This window comes from Ranitomeya imitator, chromosome 2, assembly GCF_032444005.1.
Source record: "Ranitomeya imitator isolate aRanImi1 chromosome 2, aRanImi1.pri, whole genome shotgun sequence".
In the NCBI taxonomy this organism is placed as follows: domain Eukaryota; kingdom Metazoa; phylum Chordata; class Amphibia; order Anura; family Dendrobatidae; genus Ranitomeya; species Ranitomeya imitator.
In genome coordinates, this window is record NC_091283.1 from 652,980,045 (window position 1) to 653,000,211 (window position 20,167).

The 20,167-nt window shown below is 43.6% G+C and overlaps 1 protein-coding gene across 3 annotated transcripts; it reads right to left on the minus strand.

Moving 5' to 3' along the window:
• Positions 1 to 214: 214 nt before the first annotated feature.
• On the minus strand, positions 215 to 13,679 carry LOC138667084 (zinc finger protein 182-like). Of its 3 annotated transcripts, none has more exons than XM_069755374.1 (5): positions 11,489 to 11,728; positions 10,431 to 10,530; positions 6,842 to 6,900; positions 6,653 to 6,764; positions 215 to 4,903 (listed from the first exon to the last, which is right to left on the minus strand). In XM_069755374.1, exon 5 carries the CDS (start codon positions 4,821 to 4,823, stop codon positions 3,543 to 3,545), a length of 1,281 nt encoding a protein of 426 aa, XP_069611475.1. In that variant the 5' UTR covers positions 4,824 to 4,903; positions 6,653 to 6,764; positions 6,842 to 6,900; positions 10,431 to 10,530; positions 11,489 to 11,728; the 3' UTR covers positions 215 to 3,542. The 3 variants fall into 3 exon arrangements, with proteins under 3 accessions (XP_069611475.1, XP_069611473.1, XP_069611474.1); XM_069755372.1 differs by having other exon boundaries at positions 10,451 to 10,530; positions 11,489 to 11,711; XM_069755373.1 differs by lacking the exon at positions 11,489 to 11,728 and adding an exon at positions 13,528 to 13,679 and having other exon boundaries at positions 2,317 to 4,903; positions 10,451 to 10,530.
• Between the last annotated feature and the right edge of the window lie 6,488 nt (positions 13,680 to 20,167).

The following is a 20,167-nucleotide window of genomic DNA, read 5'->3' on the forward strand; positions in this document are numbered from 1 at the left end:
ATTGCATGGTGTAACATATATCGTATACGATGTGCGCATAGTAACCAACGGCTTCTACATCGCACATACGTCATGAAATTATCGCTCCAGCGTCGTAGATTGCAAAGTGTGACAGCAGTCTACGACGCTGGAGCGATATTGTTACGACGCTGGAGCGTCACGGATCGTACCGTCGTAGCAATGAAAATTGCACTGTGTGACGGTACCCTTACTGTTATGGTTTGCAGATGCCAGCCCATGACCCACTGCAAGAGCCCCTGAGGAGCCAGAACAGCAGAACTCCCCCCCCCCCTCCCATAAGTGACCGCATTTTACAAACTACACCTCTCAATTAATTCATCTAGGGGTGCAGTGGTCATATTAACAACACAGGTCTCACAGAATTTTATACCATTGGGCAGTTAAGATAAAATGACTACATTTTTAACCACCAAAATTTTGTTTTAGCCTCAGATTTTACATTTTCACACAAGAAGTGGGTAAAAATGGCACCATATTTATCCCACAATTTCTACTGAATGTGACAATACCCCATATGTGGCTGTACACTACTACGCAGCCATACGGAGAGATTCGGGAGGAACAGAGAGCTATTTGCCTCCTGGAGCGCAGATTTTTCTAGAACAATTTGCAGACTCCATATACAGAGCCCCTAATTGCTAGAAGAGCAGAATCCCCCTCAAGTAACCCCATTTTGGAAATTATACCCCTTGGGGGAATTTATCTACATGTGTAGTGACGATTTTGAATACATGGGTATTTTCCAGAAACAAGCAGCAATGAATGTTTTATTGGGAACATTTTACATAACGTTTGGGATCACATTTATCCGATGCTCTACGCTGAGCACTTACTTTGGGGTTTCCATCTAAATCTCTGAGAGGCGTGATTCAGATGAAACCCCGATGGATCCATATACTATAATGAGGCAACAGAGTTACTCTGGACTCCATCTGGCCTCTGTTCAGCAGTGTCCTTTTTAGAAGTGCACAAAACTGTGGCCAATGGTACTTTTATGCAATCCTAAAAAGATGGACGCGGCCGGATCATGTATTTCAGAGATTTACATGGAAACACCAGTGTAAGTGAATTCTCGTGCGGTATAAGTGATTAGGCAACTTTATTCTTCGGGTCGGTGCGATTACAGCGATACCAGATTTATATTGGGTTTTTATGTTTGGCTGCTGTCACAGACTAAGATGCTTTTTATTGCAAAAACTAGATTTTTGCATCACCATATTTTGAGAGCTATAAGTTCTCCATATTTTGGCCCACAAAGTTATGTACAATTATCAGGCACATAACATTTTTTGATCAATTTCTATTCCAATTTTTGAGAGGCAGAATTAACAAAAACCAGCAATTCAGGATTTTTTTGGGCGGGTTTGTAGGGGAGGAGGGGTTATGTCATTCCGCATGTGGTAAAATTGATAAGGCAGTTTAATTCTTCATGTCAGTACTATTTCAACGATATGACTTGGTACTTTTACACAATAAAAACTATTTTAAAGAAAAAAATATCTTTGTATTGCTTTAGGCCAGGATCACACTTGCGAGAAAATCACACGAGTCTCACATAATAATAATAATCTCAATACGCGGCACTCGGGACCAGAGTGTGTGGCTGCATGTATTTCTATGCAGCTGAGTACTCCAGTCCGAGTGCTGGCGGCAGTGCCACGTATTGAGATGCGAGACTCGTGTGAGTTTCTCGCAAGTGTGATCCCGGCCTTATTCTGAGAGCTATAACCTTTTATTTTTCTGCTCATTGAGCTGTATGGCGGCTTGTTTTTTTTGAAGGACAAGATGACGTTTTCAGTGGTACCATGTTTATTTATATCTGTCTTTTTGATCGTGTTTTATTCCTCTTTTTGGTTGGCGGTGTGATGATAAAGCATTTTTTTAATGGTGTTCACTATAGGTGTTAAAGGGAACCTGTCACCCCCAAAATCGATGGTGAGGTAAGCCCACCGTCATCAGGGGCTTATCTACAGTATTCTGTAATGGTGTAGATAAGCACCCGATGTTACTTGATGTGCCGGGCCGCTTTGACCTGTCCCGGCGCCTGCGCACTGCAGTACTTTGCTCTGCCCTCAACAGGGCACACAAAGTACGCCTGCGCCGCAGCGTGAAGACCAGAAGAGGACGTCATGGAATGAAGATGGGAGGCTCCGGAACGGACCTGAGACACCCATCATACCCGGACCACAGCGGGACCGCCCCTGGGTGAGTATAATCTAACCTCTTTTAGGTAACATTGGGGGCTTATCTACAGTATTACAGAATGCTGTAGATAAGCCCCTGATGACGGTGAGCTTACCTCACCATCGATTTTGGGGGTGACAGGTTCTCTTTAAAGGGGACAGGTTTATAGGTTGAGTCGTTGTGGATGCAGCAAATATGGGTACTTTTATTGTTTATATTTTTTTTCCATACAAATATTTATTTATGGGTACAATATCTTGTGATTTTCTAATTATTATTTAATTTTTTTACATTTTTACATTTAGAAAATGTAATATTTTTTTTTACTTTGTCCCACTATGGGACTATCATTTTTTTCAGGCTGATCACATGTATAGCATGGGGATGTAGCATCCCTATGCTATGCAAACTGTCAGTGTTGCAATGACAGACAAAGTGGCTGATCATGTGCTCTGCGGGGTCTCCGATCCAAGGGCATTGGGATTGTCTACCCTCTGCCTGCTCCTGGGATGCTGCAATCGAGTTCAATCACAGCATTTAAGGGGTTTAGGTGCCAGGTGTTAGCTGTCAGAATTAGCCAACACCCTGCAACGATCGCGAGCGTACAGCCTGTGCGATCACACAATTGCATGGACATAATAATCCATCGTGCGTCAATAAGTACGGGACGTAGGGACGTATTATTACGGACATCGGAAAAGGATTAAAGGAAAAAAGAAACTAAAATATTGAAAGTTTGTATCACGATACGTGAGGGAGAAGCTAGGTGCACAACAATGGGAAGAGGGTGGGGAAGCTCAAACACTAGAAAAAGGGGGAGTGGAGACCCCCTAGGCAGATCTGACAACACCCTGACTCCCCTAACGTTCCTAAATAGGTTCCGCACCTATCGCCGAGTAGGAGCCTAATTCCTGACCGTCCCTAGAGATAGGCCCTGGATGGGTGAGCACTAGTCAGCCCCCACAACAACTAAAGACAAAACGGGTAAACAAACGAGGGAATACATGTAGCTTGCAACAACAAGAGAGATCACGCCAACAATCCTCCAAGACACTAGTCGACTTCTAGCACTTCCAACCTGGACAGAGGGAAATAGAGCTATCGCCACCACCTTACTGAACAGACTAAAAGTATTTAAACATTCAGCAAGGGTGTGTCAATCAGCAGCAGAAGAGGGAGGTCACCGCTAGGTTCTATAGGGAGAAGGATATCACTACACAACAGAGATGCAAAGATCAAGAAGGTGCTTGCAGAGCCAAGCACAATGACCTTCTACAGCCAGATCCAGAATGACTGTCTGCCACACCCGTGACAGTTTGATTATATGGCATCAGCCACTAATTTGCATGCAGAACCTGGTGTCTGAGCAGATTTGATTTCTGGGTGAAAGACTTGCCACAATCAGGACATGAATAGGGCTTCTCCCCTGAGTGAACTCTCTGATGTGCAAGGAAACTAGCTTTCAGTCGGAAACTTTTACTGCAATCTAAACACTTGTAAGGTCTTTCGCCTGTATGTATAGTGAGATGGTGGAGGAGATTAGTTTTTTGGTTAAAACATTTGCCACAATCATAACATGAAAATGGCTTCTCGCCAGTGTGAATAATCTCATGCTTCATGAGCTCTGATCTGTACATAAAAGACTTCTTACACCGAGAACAATGAAAGGATTCCTCCCGGGCAGGAGTCTTGTGCTTCGTAGCACAGTTTGGCTTTTCGCAATCAATGCTTTCTGAACATGTGGATATTAAGGGTTCATCGGCAGACTGCGCATTAATACCTGGTTCTTGACACTCTGGACAAGACATGGGCTCCTCTGCTTCTTCACAGTTTGATGCCTGTGTAAACTGTTTCCCACAATCTGAACATGAGAACACCTTTTCACATGAGTGTACCTTCTGATGCATGACAAGTCCTGATCTCTGAGTGAAAGACTTCCAACACTTAGAACATGTAAACGGCTTTTCTCCTGTGTGAATCCTCTGGTGCTCAACAAGAACGGACTTACGGGAAAAACATTTTTTGCACTCAGAACAAGGATAAGGCTTTTCACCTTTGTGGATCTTCTCATGTATGTTAAGTTTAGATTTGTTGGTAAAACATTTGCCACAATCAGAACACGTGAACAACCTCTTGTCCTTCTCCAGTTGCCCAGCATCTGGCTTCTCTTTACTCTGCTCCCTGCAAATTAAGCAAGAAATCTTTTCTCCACGTGTGTGACTATTTAGCTTCTCTGTAAAACCTTTCCCGCAATGAGAACAAATAAAGAACTCCTCCTTTGTATGGGTACGCTGGTGCACCGCAAAGCTAGACTTCTGAGTAAACCGTCTACCACATTCACTGCAAGAAAATGGCTTTTCCCCTGTATGTATCCTCTGATGCTCCACAAGGATTGATTTGCGTGTGAAGGATTTGCCACATTCTGAACATGGAAAGGGCTTTTCCCCCGTGTGACTTCTCTGATGCCTAATAAGTGCTGCGTGCTGGGTAAAACACTTATCACACTCAGTGCATGAAAACATCTTACCACCAACACACACTGTGGTAATGTCTGAGTTATCGATATCACATTCATCTTGATCAGAGAGATCCGTGCCCTGAAGGCCTGAATACTGCATGAAGTCATCATCCTCTATCTTACAGTTCAAAGTGACAGAATCCTGGCTGTCGGAGGAGCTCCTGCTGTCCTCCTGATGTTCTGTTGGGAATACAAGATATATTTATAGAGACAGAATTACTAACGGAGCACACAAGACAATAAGGTGATAACTAGTGATGTGCGAATATACTCGTTGCTCGGGTTTTCCCGAGCACGCTCGGGTGGTCTCCGAGTATTTGTGACTGCTCGGAGATTTAGTTTTCCTTGCCGCAGCTGCATGATTTGCGGCTATTAGACAGATTAATTACATGTGGGGATTCCCTAGCAACCAGGCAACCCTCACATGTACTCAGGCTGGCTAGCAGCTGTAAATCATGCAGCTGCAGCAAGGAAAACTAAATCTCCGAGCAGTCACAAATACTCGGAGACCATCCAAGCAACGAGTATATTCGCTCATCACTAGTGATAACCTAATACAGAAGCAGTAAAAGCCAAGAGTATGTGCTCACCAGAGTGAGTTGTGTAAGGCAAAACTCCTGTAAAACCGTATCATCAGCTGCTTCTGCCACACAGCTTGGAAATGAAATCCTCAAGAACATTTGACCAGAATGGACGATGCATGGTATTGGGCTGCGCTGACTAAATAAGGATCCTTTTACAAAATATGGATTAAGCTGTTTTTATTGCACAACACATTTCGAAGCCGGACTTGGTTTTTACACTTGAAAAAGATGACAGTCCAGCATTGAAACACATTGTGGAATAAAAAACCCTTACTCCATATTTGGGAAAAGGATCCTTATTTCGGCACCAATGCCCAATACCACGCATTGTCCATTCTGGTCAAGATATATTTATAGCCTTAGGCTAGGGTCACATCGCGTTATGTGACCGCGTTTAACGGACTACGTTACACCGCGGCATAACATGGTCCGTTAACGCCGCCATTGATTGTAATGGCGAACGCATCGCTAGCGCACGCCCACATTGGGCGTGCGCTTGCGATGTGCCGTCATTTGAGTGACGGACTGCGAACGCTGCTTGCAACGCTCGCGGTCCGTTCCTCGCTAGCGCAGATCAGGGATCTGCGCTAGCGGGATCGGCTAATGCGATCCCTTTTGGGACATTGCGTTAGCGCAGTCGCTTAGCGCTATGCGCTAAACGGACTGCCCTAACGCAATGTGACCCTAGCCTAAGTATAGAGAACTTGAAAATTTGTTATGGCTACGTGACTCGGATTCACCATAGCGCAGCAACAGACTATGTTAATGCTTTCCCTGGTGTATAAAGGACCCTCCCCTATATTAACTTCGTGACCATATTTTATTTATTTATTGTTCTGTACACTGTGGCCTCTGTTCGCACAGGATGCTTTTTAGCACTGGGCAGCCCGCCATAGGGCGTTATTAATGGGCTGTAGCCAGATGCTTTGTATTCCTTGTGTGAACACGCCACATACAGAGTATTTTATCTTAGTGCATTGGTGTACCACAAGGCCAAACCCTTATTGAAGGCTGGCTGTTTCATTAGGTATTGCACCTGTGCATTTGCTATTTTGTTTGGGTCCGCTGCACCCTGCTTGTGCATTTGTATTGAAGCCTCTTTAGACAGGTAAGCATCTTTGCCTGTTTTTGGTGTTTTTTCTTGAATGTGTCCTTTTTTGGTGTTTTTCATATTTTATTTAAGCCAATATATCACTTTTTTTTTTTTTCATGTACAGTGGTGCCCTTGCCCACCCTCAAAAAAAAGTAATTCACTTGAATGTGTTTTCAGCCGATTAACAGGGGTCCGAGACATCATGCAGTAACTTTACAATATGGGAATAATTTTTTCAAGGTTGTTAATCACCTGCATTCCTATATGTAGTTCCTTCATCTTCTTTTCTGGTAACAGGAATTTCATCTTCTTCCTCTTTAATTTCATCTTTAACGATGATCTGCAAACTCTGAAGGCTGTCATCCTAATTTTGAATGACAAAAACCATTAGTACTTGCAATATACAATATTTGTAGTATACAATTGTTCAATTTCATCTACCTGATCGTCTGTAAAATCCTGGGAAGAACAGGGACTAGAACATCCTTCTGGTGAACTATCTGTAAGAAAACACAAAATTTCATGTAGTTTCCGATATCAGATTTATGTTTGCTACAGATTTATATTCTCTTCAATAAACTATGGTCATAGGAGAACAGAAATGTTGCTGTGGCCAGCTAATATGTTAAGAAATTGCTCATGTTTTCCCACTTTCTTTTGTCATAGCACTAAGCATCACTTTATCTTATCTAATCTGTCTCCATAATACAGACCTTGCTTGAAGGCCCATCTTGGATTCTACGGAGGGTAATAACTATAATGTTACTATAGTCGAGGGGTTCAAGAGAGGCCTGGATGTCTTCCTGGAGCAGAACAATATTGTATCATACAATTAGGTTCTGTAGAAGGGCGTAGATCTGGGCATTTATTATGATGGAATATAGGCTGAACTGGATGGACAAATGTCTTTTTTCGGCCTTACTAACTATGTTACTAACTTTCTGACCATAAATGAGATATATGCTGGCTTGGCCTCATTTATCTATAGAAATATTATATATATATATATATATATATATATATATATATATATATATATATATATATATATATATATATATATATATATATATATATATATATATATATATATATATATACATATACATACATACATACATACATATATATACTAGATGGCAGCCCGATTCTAAAGAATCAGGAGTCTAGAATCCATATATACTTTATTTATTCAAATGTAAGAATAATACAATTAATAAATAATAGTAAGAAAGAACAAAAATAATAGGCAGTATATGGAGAAAACACCAAACAAAAGTTCAAAATTGGTGTGAAAATGTCACTGAACCACTTCACAACTAAATATATATAGTTTTGGTAAATGGTATTATCATTTTTTTGACGAAATTCGGCAGGAGCTTGAAGAGCAACGTCACTGGGCCCGCCTCCACGCAGTAGAAACTTGCTGTGAGGTAAAAATTCAAAAATCACACCAAAATGGCGGGCGGAGTGTGTCACAGTACGGCACGTTTCTGATTGGTCGCTCGCAGCAGGCGGCAACCAATCAGACACTGGACACTGTTGACGTCACTTATCTCCGGACATTAGCTCCGGACATTAGCTCCGCACATTAGCTCCGCACATTAGCTCCGCACATTAGCTCCGGACAAAGCCACGGAAGTTGGCACAAATTGCAGGAAGTAGTATTCTAGGCAATTATATAATATATACACACACACACATATACGCAGCAAGACCACTGTGGTAAATTATTGCCATGCTGTTTGGTATTAAGAGTAATTTTACCCTTATGGCGGGTGAAGATAGACAATATACAAAGTTTAAGGCGTCTGTTTTCCACAGGCCAAAGCTAGCTGTATGGGTACAAATGATTATTAATACATTGTTCAGCCCCATACGAACTGAATATTAGCAACGGCACATCCCCTCTTACTGCAGGTAGGTAATAAGGCCATTAATGACTGAGCCAGGAAACCTTAGACATTTATAGACAACTAGATGGTGGCCCGATTATAACGCATCGGGTATTCTAGAATATGCATGTCCACGTAGTATATTGCCCAGCGATGTAGTATATTGCCCAGCGATGTAGTATATTGCCCAGCGATGTAGTATATTGCCCAGCGATGTAGTATATTGCCCAGCCACGTAGTATATTGCCCAGCCACGTAGTATATTGCCCAGCCACGTAGTATATTGCCCAGCCACGTAGTATATTGCCCAGCCACGTAGTATATTGCCCAGCCACGTAGTATATTGCCCAGCCACGTAGTATATTGCCCAGCCACATAGTATATTGCCCAGCCACATAGTATATTGCCCAGCCACATAGTATATTGCCCAGCCACATAGTATATTGCCCAGCCACATAGTATATTGCCCAGCCACATAGTATATTGCCCAGCCACATAGTATATTGCCCAGCCACATAGTATATTGCCCAGCCACATAGTATATTGCCCAGCCACATAGTATATTGCCCAGCCACATAGTATATTGCCCAGCCACATAGCATATTGCCCAGCCACATAGCATATTGCCCAGCCACATAGCATATTGCCCAGTCACATAGCATATTGCCCAGCCACATAGGATATTGCCCAGCCACATAGGATATTGCCCAGCCACATAGTATATTGCCCAGCCACGTAGTATATTGCCCAGCCACGTAGTATATTGCCCAGCCACATAGTATATTGCCCAGCCACATAGTATATTGCCCAGTCACGTATTGCCCAGCCACATAGTATATAGCACAGCCCACGTAGTATGGTATATTGCCCAGTCATGTAGTATATTGCCAAGCCACATAGTATATTGCCCAGCCACATAGTATATTGCCCAGCCACATAGTATATTGCCCAGCCACGTAGTATATTGCCCAGTCACATAGTATATTGCCCAGCACAGAGCCACGTAGTATAGAGACTTAAAAAAAAAAAAAAACATATACTCACCTATAGCCCGTTGAAGTCCTGCTATACTTACCCTCCGCCGCCTTTCTCGCTCATCTCCACGCTCCCTGGATCGCTCCAGTGCAAGCAGCAGCTTGCGGTCCCAGGGCTGGTGTGAGCAGGACCTGTGATGACGTAGCAGTCACATGACCGTGACGCCATGGCAGGTCCTTGTCGCACACCAGCCCTGGGACGGGAACGGAAGCTGCTGCTTGCAATGGAGCGGTCCCGGTAGCGTGGCGAGGAGCGAGAAAGGCGGCGGAGGGTGAGTATAGCAGGTTTTTTGTTTTTTTTAATTATTTTTAACATGACATATTTTTACTATTGATGCAGCCTAGGCAGCATCAATAGTAAATAGTTGGGGACACACAGGGTTAATAGCAGCGGTAACGGAGTGCGTTACACCGTGGGCCGTTACTGCTGCCATTAACCCTGTGTGAGCGGTGAGTAGAGGGGATTACGGAGCGGGCGCCGGGCAGTGAGTGCAGGGGAGTAGGGGAGGGACTAATCGGACTGTGGCTGTCACTGATTGGTTGCGGCAGCCATGACAGGTAGCTGCCGAGACCAACCAGCGAACGAATAACCGTGACAGAAGGACAGATAGACAGACGGAAGTGACCCTTAGACAATTATGTATATAGATGCTAGTAGATTTCATAATTTGGTCTGATAAGAAGAATGGTTGCCCAAAACGTTAAGGAATACTTGTCAACTCTCCCAAAACATTAGTAAGGCTCAAGAAAAAAGATGAAACTACGAGGACTCCTAAAAGAGTTAACAAATGTCCAAAGTGCAAGCCAAAGTCTCCACAAAAAAACCCCATTGCTTTGGGAAGGTTTCTTGTGTGTAATGCTAGAATTGTGCATCATCAAACATAACCTAGTGTCCAAATGCACATTAGGAATATTGGTGGGGACTAAGAGAGGGATAATAAGGTTAGTAGAGAACATTGAGTAGACTTCTCCAACTTGGACACACAGAAAGACTTGACTTAAGAATGATCCCACACAATTGTCGCCTGAAAAAGTTGAACATTTTTGTGCACATTGTTCTTGACCAGTGATCAGACCCAACAATACTGTTCTCTCCTTTACCATCAATGATCTCCTCATACCCAGTGATGTGCCAAGCTGGTGTTTCTCCATGGTAAAGCTCTTCTAAAGATCCTTCTTTACTTCAGATTACAATCAACTCCTCCATGGAAAAATAGAGAGCAAAGTTGTCACATTAATGTAGAATTTAGAATACAAAATACAGATATGATTACAGAGGAGCATATGGCCAGACATGTATCACCTCCTGAAAGTGACCTAGCCTATAGGCTGTGGAGCCCTACTTCAGGATGATTCTTGCCCTACTAGCCGTCCTGAAGACTAGTTAGTGGATGATGTAAAAAGATTTCTTCTTTCCTGAAGTGCATGTATTGTAGCAGTAAAGAAGACCGAATGGTAGTGGAGACAGAATTGGTGATGCCAGGTCTGTTTCTTGCTCCAGTTGGCCTACACAAGCAGTATGCCGCTTCCCCCAGGACTCTGCTGCACCAATAATATCCTTCCCCAAGGCCTCTGGGCCTTCTGTTGTCCTTTGGAGCAGCAGGTCAACCCACAGCCATAGTTCTAAGGTGTCCTGGCCCTCAAAATGTCCCTGGCTGCTCCAAGTTCTGGTACTCATAGAAAATCTATTTAATGAATCTGGTTCTGCTCTTACCTAAATAGGGGATTGCTTAAAGGGGTTGTCCACTACCTTGACACCCCTTTTTAAACAAAGTAGCCCTTCTTGTAAAATAAAAATACCATACGCTCGCCTCGCACCCAGGCGTTGCTCTAGTGAGGTCATGGGCGTCCTGTTGCCAGTCAGGGGCCACTATTGGGCCGCTGCGGTCTCACTTCTTCCACTTGGCAGAGGGTCGTCTGATGACGTGTACCACGAAGTGCGAGCGCGGCAGCCTAACAGCGACTGCTGATTGGCTGCAGGGCTCATGTGGCAGAACAATGTCATGGGAGCCCCGGGGCAGGCACAGCACAGCAGGGTTTCATTTTACAAGGGGGCTACTGCATTTAAAAAAATAAGGTGGTCCTGGTAGTGGGAAAATAGGCACCTAAGCCTACATCTGAGAGGCCAAATTGGTGGCATCTCCCTGCTCCTCCTGTACCTCAGTCACTAGACGGCACACTGCTGCCTTCCTTCTCCTGCGGACTCCATAGCCTGCTGCTCGTGCTCAGGGAGGACATTAGTCTGCTCCGCGCGGTCCCCAGCAATGTCTCCCGGCACCGGAGGTTACCGGTCTGCGCTCTCCTCCGGCCCCGGGCAGGTCACTATATCCCGGCAGACAGCCACAACACAACGCTTTCTATTCATGCTGCACGCACAGGCGCTGAGCCTTCCGGGCACTGGTAGTGACGTGCGACACAGCAGGTCGGGGTGTGGATTGCCGAGCGGCCGGACTCCAGAACAATGGCTGCCGTACAGGTGACACAACGCTCTGTCTGTCACCTCCTCAGAGTCCTGTGCGTGGTGCCCGGATGTTGGCTGTGGCGGGCTGATACACAGCTCTATCTACATCAGGGACCACTGTACTAATGCCTGCACACCAGTGTGAAGCTAATGTGTGCTGCCGGCGGGGATAGACTGCACCTGGACCAGGTTACCCGGATTTAAAGGGGGGGTCCACTAATGTGACAACCCCTTGTCAATCCCTATGTTTCCCCCCTTTCCGTTGGTGTTGGCACTGGCTCTCCCGGGGCTTGTGTGACATTATGTCACGCGATCTCTGCGGTCAGTGAGCACCGGCTGTACTCTCCCGTCCTACGGCCGTATTTGACACCGGAAGGCAGCGAGAGCTGTGGTTGTCATGGGGGAGGGGCAGAATAGTGATGAGCGAATATACTCGTTATTTCCCGAGCACGCTTGGGTGACCTCCGAGTATTTTTTAGTGCTCGGAGATTTCGTTTTCTTCACCTCAGCTGAATGATTTACATCTGTTAGCCAGCTTGATTACATGTGGGGATTCCCTAGCAACCAGGCAACCCCCACATGTACTTATGCTGGCTAACAGATGTAAATCATTCAGCTGAGGTGAGGAAAACTAAATCTCCGAGCCCTAAAAAATACTGGGAAGACCCCCGAGCGTGCTCGAGAAATCTCGAGTAACGAGTATATTCGCTCATCACTAGTGCAGAACATTCACGATTCGGCCGCCGTCTCCACAACCCCAGATTCAGGCACAGCCGCACATAAATCGGGGGGACAGTTCATACCCAACAGTTCAACTTTCCTTGGCAGTCCATGTTGTAAACTGATGTTACAGCACAGTACGTTTCCATGCTCTGTTCAGCCTGAGCTATCCCTTCACTTAATGGCTCCCGTGGCCCCTCGGATCCTCCATCCACCACTGCAGCTCTCATGAGTCCTGTCCCATCTCCTTCACACATCTCCCCGTACGGCTTCCCTTTCTAGGAAGGGAATAAGACACTTCCCAATGTCTAATTTTGGCCATAGGCCCCAAACATTGCAGGGATGTCTTCAAAAGACAGTAGTCGACGTTCTCATGCTGCCTGAACAGTGCACACTTTCCTTGTCCTCCAGCCTTGAGCGCTTTATCCATCTCAGATCTAATCTCCAACTCATCATCTCACATTGCACTAACTAGGAAGTGCGCCGATCTTAGCTGCCCATACCCTTCCCATGTTGGGGTGTTCCTGAACAACGAACTGTGTTCTATCCTATGCAATTTACTGCCTGTATCTAATGTGCCCACAACTGCACTCTTTCTATTACTTAACCTAAACTATGAGCCTTATGCTATACTAATGTCCTACATTTAGCCCTAGTCTTTCCCTATGTTACCCATAAAGAACATTATGCATTCATCACATTACATTAACTGCATATTAGTGCCTATAAGAATCAATGGAGTTTTACATTACTTATACAATAAAGCCATTTTTCCACAACTATTCTCATACAGTTCCTGCACACTTTGTCTTTAGGGGGGGGAGAGGCGTCCGGCAGCTCGTGTCACACCCTTTAAAGAGAACTTTAAAAAAAAACTTTAACCAAAGGCAGCACAAATTGGAGACTGGCTCCGTTATCACACATAAGCATGTTTCAGAGAAATCATTTTAAAGCTGGGGCTGGGAGTTGATGTGACTAGGATGACCAGTCACATAGGTATGTCCCCACTCCACTCACCTAGGAATGATTGGTCTCTCCATATTCACACACGTAGTCCTTATTTAGGCATCCATGAATCTCATACGTGTTCGATTTTGATTTTCAGATAAACCACATACCCATTTAAGTCTATGGGGCTATTCACAGGTCTGTGTTTTTTGTGTACCTTGTGTCTGAAAAAAAAATCACAGAGACATGTCCATTTTTTTATCTGAATCAGATCAAAATTATACATACAAGTCTATGGGTCAATGAAAATCATTCAATAGCTTCACCAGAGGCGTATGTAGGGGAAGGCATCTGACGCGGCGGTCTGAGTTGTCTCACTGGCAGATGTATTTTCCTTCCCGTGGGTTGAGAGTTGGCGATTTTCTGAACGGGCTGTCAAACTGACAGCCATCTCAGTAGAGGTGCAGCGAACCGGCTCCCAGTGATCAATTGTACTATCATTTTTTCCTGGGATGCCCCCAGGAAAAAGCGAGGCAAAACGCGCGTCAGGGCAATGGAATACTTCATACCTGCCACACTTTGACAGACCCGCATTGGCAGTTAACTCCTAAAGTTAAGGTAAGAATGCCTCATATATACTTCAATAACATTTACAGGGGAACTAGCAAGCTGTGAAATTTTAGTAGTCTCTGGAACTGGGCAAACCTCAATAACAGGTAGTAAGGATGTTATGCACTAGCATGATACTATAATACACTGCTCAAAAAAATAAAGGGAACACTTAAAAACAACAGCATATAACTCCAAGTAAATCAAACTTCTGTGAAATCAAACTGTCCACTTGAAAAGCAACACTGACAATCTATTTCACATGCTGTTGTGCAAATGGAATAGACAACAGATGGAAATTATTGGCAATTATCAAGACACAATAAAGGAGTGGTTCTGTAGGTGGGGACCACAGACCACATCTCAGTACCAATGCTTTCTGGCTGATGTTTTGGTCACTTTTGAATGTTGGTTGTGCTTTCACACTTGTGGTAGCATGAGCCGGACTCTACAACCCACACAAATGGCTCAGGTAGTGCAGCTCATCCATGATGGCACATCAATGCGAGCTGTGGCAAGGTTTGTTGTGTCAGCGTAGTGTCCAGAGGCTGGAGGCGCTACCAGGAGACAGGCCAGTACAACAGGAGACGTGTGGAGGGGGCCGTAGGAGGGCAACAACCCAGCAGCAGGACCGCTACCTCAGCCTTTGTGCAAGGAGGAACAGGAGGAGCACTGTCAGAGCCCTGCAAAATTACCTCCAGCAGGCCACAAATGTGTATGTGTCTTCAAAAACAATTACAAACCGACTCCATGAGGATGGTCTAAGGGCCCGACGTCCACAGATGGGGGTTGTGCTCACAGCCCCACAGCAGGACGATTGGCATTTGCCACAGAACACCAGGATTGGCAAATTCGCCTCTGGCGCCCTGTACTCTTCACAGATGAAAGCAGGTTCACAGTGAGCACATGTGACAGACTCTGGATATGCCGTGGAGAGCGATCTGCTGCCTGCAATATCCTTCAGCATGACCAGTTTGGCAGTAGGTCAGTAATGGTGTGGGGTGGCATTTCTTTGGAGGGCTGCACAGCCCTCCATGTGCTTGCCAGAGGTAGCCTGACTTCCATTAGGTACCGAGATGAGATCCTCAGACCCCTTGTGAGACCATATGCTGGTGCGGTTGGCCCTGGGTTCTTCCTAATGCAGGACAATGCCAGACCTCATGTGGCTGGAGTGTGTCAGCAGTTCCTGCAAGATGAAGGCATTGAAGCTATCGACTGACCTGCCCGTTCCCCAGACCTGAATCTGATTGAACACATCTGGGACATCATGTCTCACACCATCCACCAACTTCACGTTGCACCACAGACTGTCCAGGAGTTGGCGGATGCTTTAGTCCAGGTCTGGGAGGAGATCCCTCAGGAGACCATCCGCCGCCTCAACAGGAGCATGCGCAGGCATTGTAGGGAGGTCATACAGGCACGTGGCGGCCACACACTCTACTGAGCATCATTTCCTTGTCTTGAGGCATTTCTACTGAAGTTGGATCAGCCTGTAACTTCATTTTCCACTTTGATTTTGAGCATCATTCCAACTCCAGACCTCCGTGGGATATTAGTTGTGATTTACGTTGATCATTTTTAGGTTTTATTGTTCTCAACACATTCCACTATGTAATGAATAAAGATTTGCAACTAAAATATTTCATTCAGTGATATCTAGGATGTGGGATTTTAGTGTTGCCTTTATTTTTTTTTAGCAGTGTATATACCTATGGAGACTTAACCTTTTTGGTCTACAAGAATTATCTACATATGTAGGTTTTCAGTGTTCCATTAGAGGCATTCCTTGTTTTATATGATTATATCTTATTTTTTTATATAGTCTTTCAATAAACTTTGACGTTTTTAACATGTCATAGATCTCTTCTTTTCTGGGATCTGATAGTATTGGTTTATATATAATGGGTACATGTTCATCCATGAAAAACATAGGCATTGACTTGTTGAACCTGGAGTTTTCTATGTCATGTCCAAACCCAGCTCCACACACTTTTCTAAATAATAAAGGTGTTTAAATCCAGCAAAGTGAATTAACCAAAATAAATATTTATTGTAACTTTATTACAATAGTAGCACGGGCATACAAAAATACTGATACGTTTCAAGTCTGGCTGACTCTAATCTTAGATCAAATTTATCTACGATTAGGAGTCAGCCAGACTCAAAACACATCAGATATTTTTTTTTTATGCCTGTGCTACTATACTATAAAGAAGTAACTATAAAAAACTTTTGTTTTTTAATTCAGTGTGCTGGATTGAAGGACTTTATCATAACTTTAAACAAAGTTGCTGATACCTCATAAGCCTTATCCGTGTATAATGAAGTCGATTGCCCAGGAACCAGATTGAACACTACCCATAGATGGGGTGATGTATACCACTTTCTAAATATTGGCAATTCTGGACAGGAGAGACAGAAGTAAAAACACAAAACAAATAGCCATATTTTTGGACGAGTTTGAATTGTGAAGAAAAATTGCTAAGTTTTAAGGTGTTTTATGCCACAAGTCTAGTCAAAAACACATTGATGAATCAGAGCTATAGATTGAATTCACACATGAAAAAGTCTACGTGACGAGTCACCCAAATCATAAAACACTGGGCTAGTAGTCATTTAGGTACTTAGTACATAATTTATTTAGGGATTACTCGACCAACATTGGCAATTTATTTACTGGCAGCAGTTCAGGAAAACAGTTGCCCTTTGTGCTTTTTGAAATTTAGGGTATAAGGTGTTATCTCCAATCGTTTAGAAGATACAATAAAACTTACATTGTATATTATAGTCTTTAGTTTTGGAATTTTTTTTTTGCTTAAGGCAAGGCTTTTTTAAGCCACTGTCATCCAGCTCCGCAAACTTTAGGAGAAGTGGACAGGACATGATCAAACACACCTGACTAATTCATAATAGTTTACACCACTAAATTATGCTAGAAATGTACTCCGTTGTCTAACTGGAGTAACATCTCTGGTGCGACAAATTCATTAAGAGGAGCACACCTCCTGATAGTACTGCAGAACACAATTCATCAAAGCTAGCACATATAAAACACCTGACATTTACAGCCAACATACATGGAATATTCCATGCGTGTCTGTTTTCATGCAGCACTCTAGCGCATTGTATATTATTACTTTATTTAGTACTGAAGGTGTCCTTGCTGGGTACCTGGCATTTACAATTACTTCTCACCAAATTAGAATATCAAAAAGTTAATTTATTTCAGTTCTTCAATACAAAAAGTGAAACTCATATTGTATAGTCATTACAAACAGAGTGATCTCTTTCAATTGTTTATTTGCATTAATGCTGATGATTATGGCTTACAGACAATGAAAACCCAAAAGTCATTATCTCAGTAAATTAGAATACTTTATACACTGTGTGCAGAATTATTAGGCAAGTTGTATTTTAGGGGATTATTTTTATTATTGATCAACAACTATGTTCTCAACCAAAAAGACTCAAAAATCAAAGACTAATAGTTTTGGAAGTTGGAGTGTTTTTTTTTTTTTTTTTAGATTTGGCTATGTTAGGAGGATATCTGTTTGTGGAGGTAACTATTACTCTGCAGAATTATTAGGCAACTTCATAAAAACCAAATATATTCCCATCACTTGTTTATTTTCACCAGGTAAACCAATATAACCACATAATTTAGAAATAAACATTTGACATGCAAAAACAAAACCTAAAAAAAATTAGTGACCAGTATAGCCACCTTTTTGTATGATGACACTCAACAGCCTTCCATCCATAGATTCTGTTAGTTGCTTGATCGGTTTACGATCAACATTGCGTGCAGCAGCCACCACAGCCTCCCAGACACTGTTCCGAGAGGTGTACTGTTTTCCCTCCCTGTAGATCTCACATTTTATGAGGGACCACAGGTTCTCTATGGGGTTCAGATCAGCTGAACAAGGGGGCCATGTCATTATTTTTTCTTCTTTGAGACCTTTACTGGCCAGCTGTGAAGTAATTGGAGGCATGTGATGGAGCATTGTCCTGCATGAAAATCATGTTTTTCTTGAACGATACCAACTTCTTCCTCTACCACTGCTTGAAGAAGTTGTCTTCCAGAAACTGGCAGTAAGTCTGGGAGTTGAGCTTCACTCCATCCTCAACCCAAAAAGGTCCCACAAATTCATCTTTGATGATACCAGCCCATACCAGTACCCCACCTCCACCTTGCTGGCGTCTGAGACGGAGTGGAGCTCTCTGCCCTTTACTGATCCAGCCTCTGGCCCATCCATCTGGCCCATTAAGAGTCACTCATTTCATCAGTTCATAAAACCTTTGAAACGTCAGTCTTAAGATATTTCTGGGCCCAGTCTTGACGTTTTATCTTATGTTTCTTGTTCAAAGGTGGTCGTTTTTCAGCCTTCCTTACCTTGGCCATGTCCCGGAGTATTGCACACCTTGTGCTTTTTGTTACTCCAGTAACGTTGCAGCTCTGAAATATGGCAAACGGCATCTTCACGCTTGATTTTCCTCAATTCATGGGCAGCTATTTTTTGCCTTTTTTGGCCAACACGCTTCTTGCGACCCTGTTGGCTATTTGCCATGAAACGCTTGATTGTTCAGTGATCACGCTTCAAAAGTTTGGCAATTTCAAGACTGCTGCATCCCTCTGCAAGACATCTCACAATTTTGGACTTTTCAGAGCCCATCAAATCTCTCTTCTGAACCATTTTGCCAACGGAAAGGAAGTTGCCTAATAATTAAGCACACCTTATATAGGGTTTTGATGTCATTAGACAACACCCCTCCTCATTACAGAGATGCAGTGTAACACCAGCTGGAAAATTATTTTAAAATCCGAAATGTTGGCCTACTGAAATTATGTTTAGTAAATGCACTCAATATTTTGAAGGGGCTCCTTTTGCATCAATTACTGCATCAATGCACCGTGGCATGGAGGAGATCAGTCTGTGGCACTGCTGAGGTGTTAAGGAAGCCAAAGTTGCTTTGATAGCAGCCTTCAGGTCATCTGCATTGTTGGGTCTGTTGTCTCTCATATTCCTCTTGACAATACCCCATAGATTCTCTAAGGGTTTAAAGGTCTGGCGAGTTTGCTGGCCAATCAAGCACAGTGACTGTTTTTAAACCCGGTATTGGTACTTTTGGCAGTGTGGACAGGTGCTAAGTCCTGCTGGAGAATAAAATTTCCATCTCCAAAAAGCTTGTCGGCAGAGGGAAGCATGAAGTGCTCTAAAATTTACTGGTAGACTGCTGTGCTGACTTCGGTCTTGATAAAACACAGCAGATGACATGGATCCCAAACCATCACTGATTGTGGAAACTTCACACTAGACATCAAGCAGCTTGGATTGTGTGCCTCTCCACTCTTCCTCCAGACTCTGGGACCTTGATTTCCAAATAAAATGCAAAACTGACTCATCTGAAAACACCTTGGACCACTGAGCCACAGTCCAGTCCTTTTTCTCCTTGACCAAGGTAAGATGCTTCTGGCGTTTTCAATTGGCTTGACACAAGGAATGTGACACTTGGAGCCCATGTCCTGGATAAGTCTGTGTGTGGTGGCTCTTGAAACAATGACTCCCGAAGCAGTCCACTCCTTGTGAATCTCCCCCAAAATTTTTGAATGGCCTTTTAACAATTCTTTCAAGGCTGTGGTTATCCCAGTTGCTTGTGCACCTTCATCTAACCACAGTTTTTCCTTCCACTCAACTTTCCATTAATATGCTTGGATGCAGCACTCTAAGCCTCCAGCTTCTTTAGCAATGACCTTTTGTGGCTTACCCTCCTTGTGGAATGTGTCAATGACTGCTGTGGAGAAACTGGGTCAGTGGCTGTCTTTAGCAAGACTGTATGGACCAGGGCTCATACCACTGAACGCCTGCTCTATCTCCCGAAGGGTAATACACTACACAGACAACACAGGGTTAAGGTAAAACAGTGTGGCAATACTTTATTGAACCTCAACACACAATAGCAAACAGAACAATCTCAGCAATTACCCCAACATAGTGCACATGACAGGGTCGGAATGTACAGTTACACTAAATGATTTACCAACGATCACGACCAGCGATACGACCTGGCCGTGATTGTTGGCAAGTCGTTGTGTGGTCGC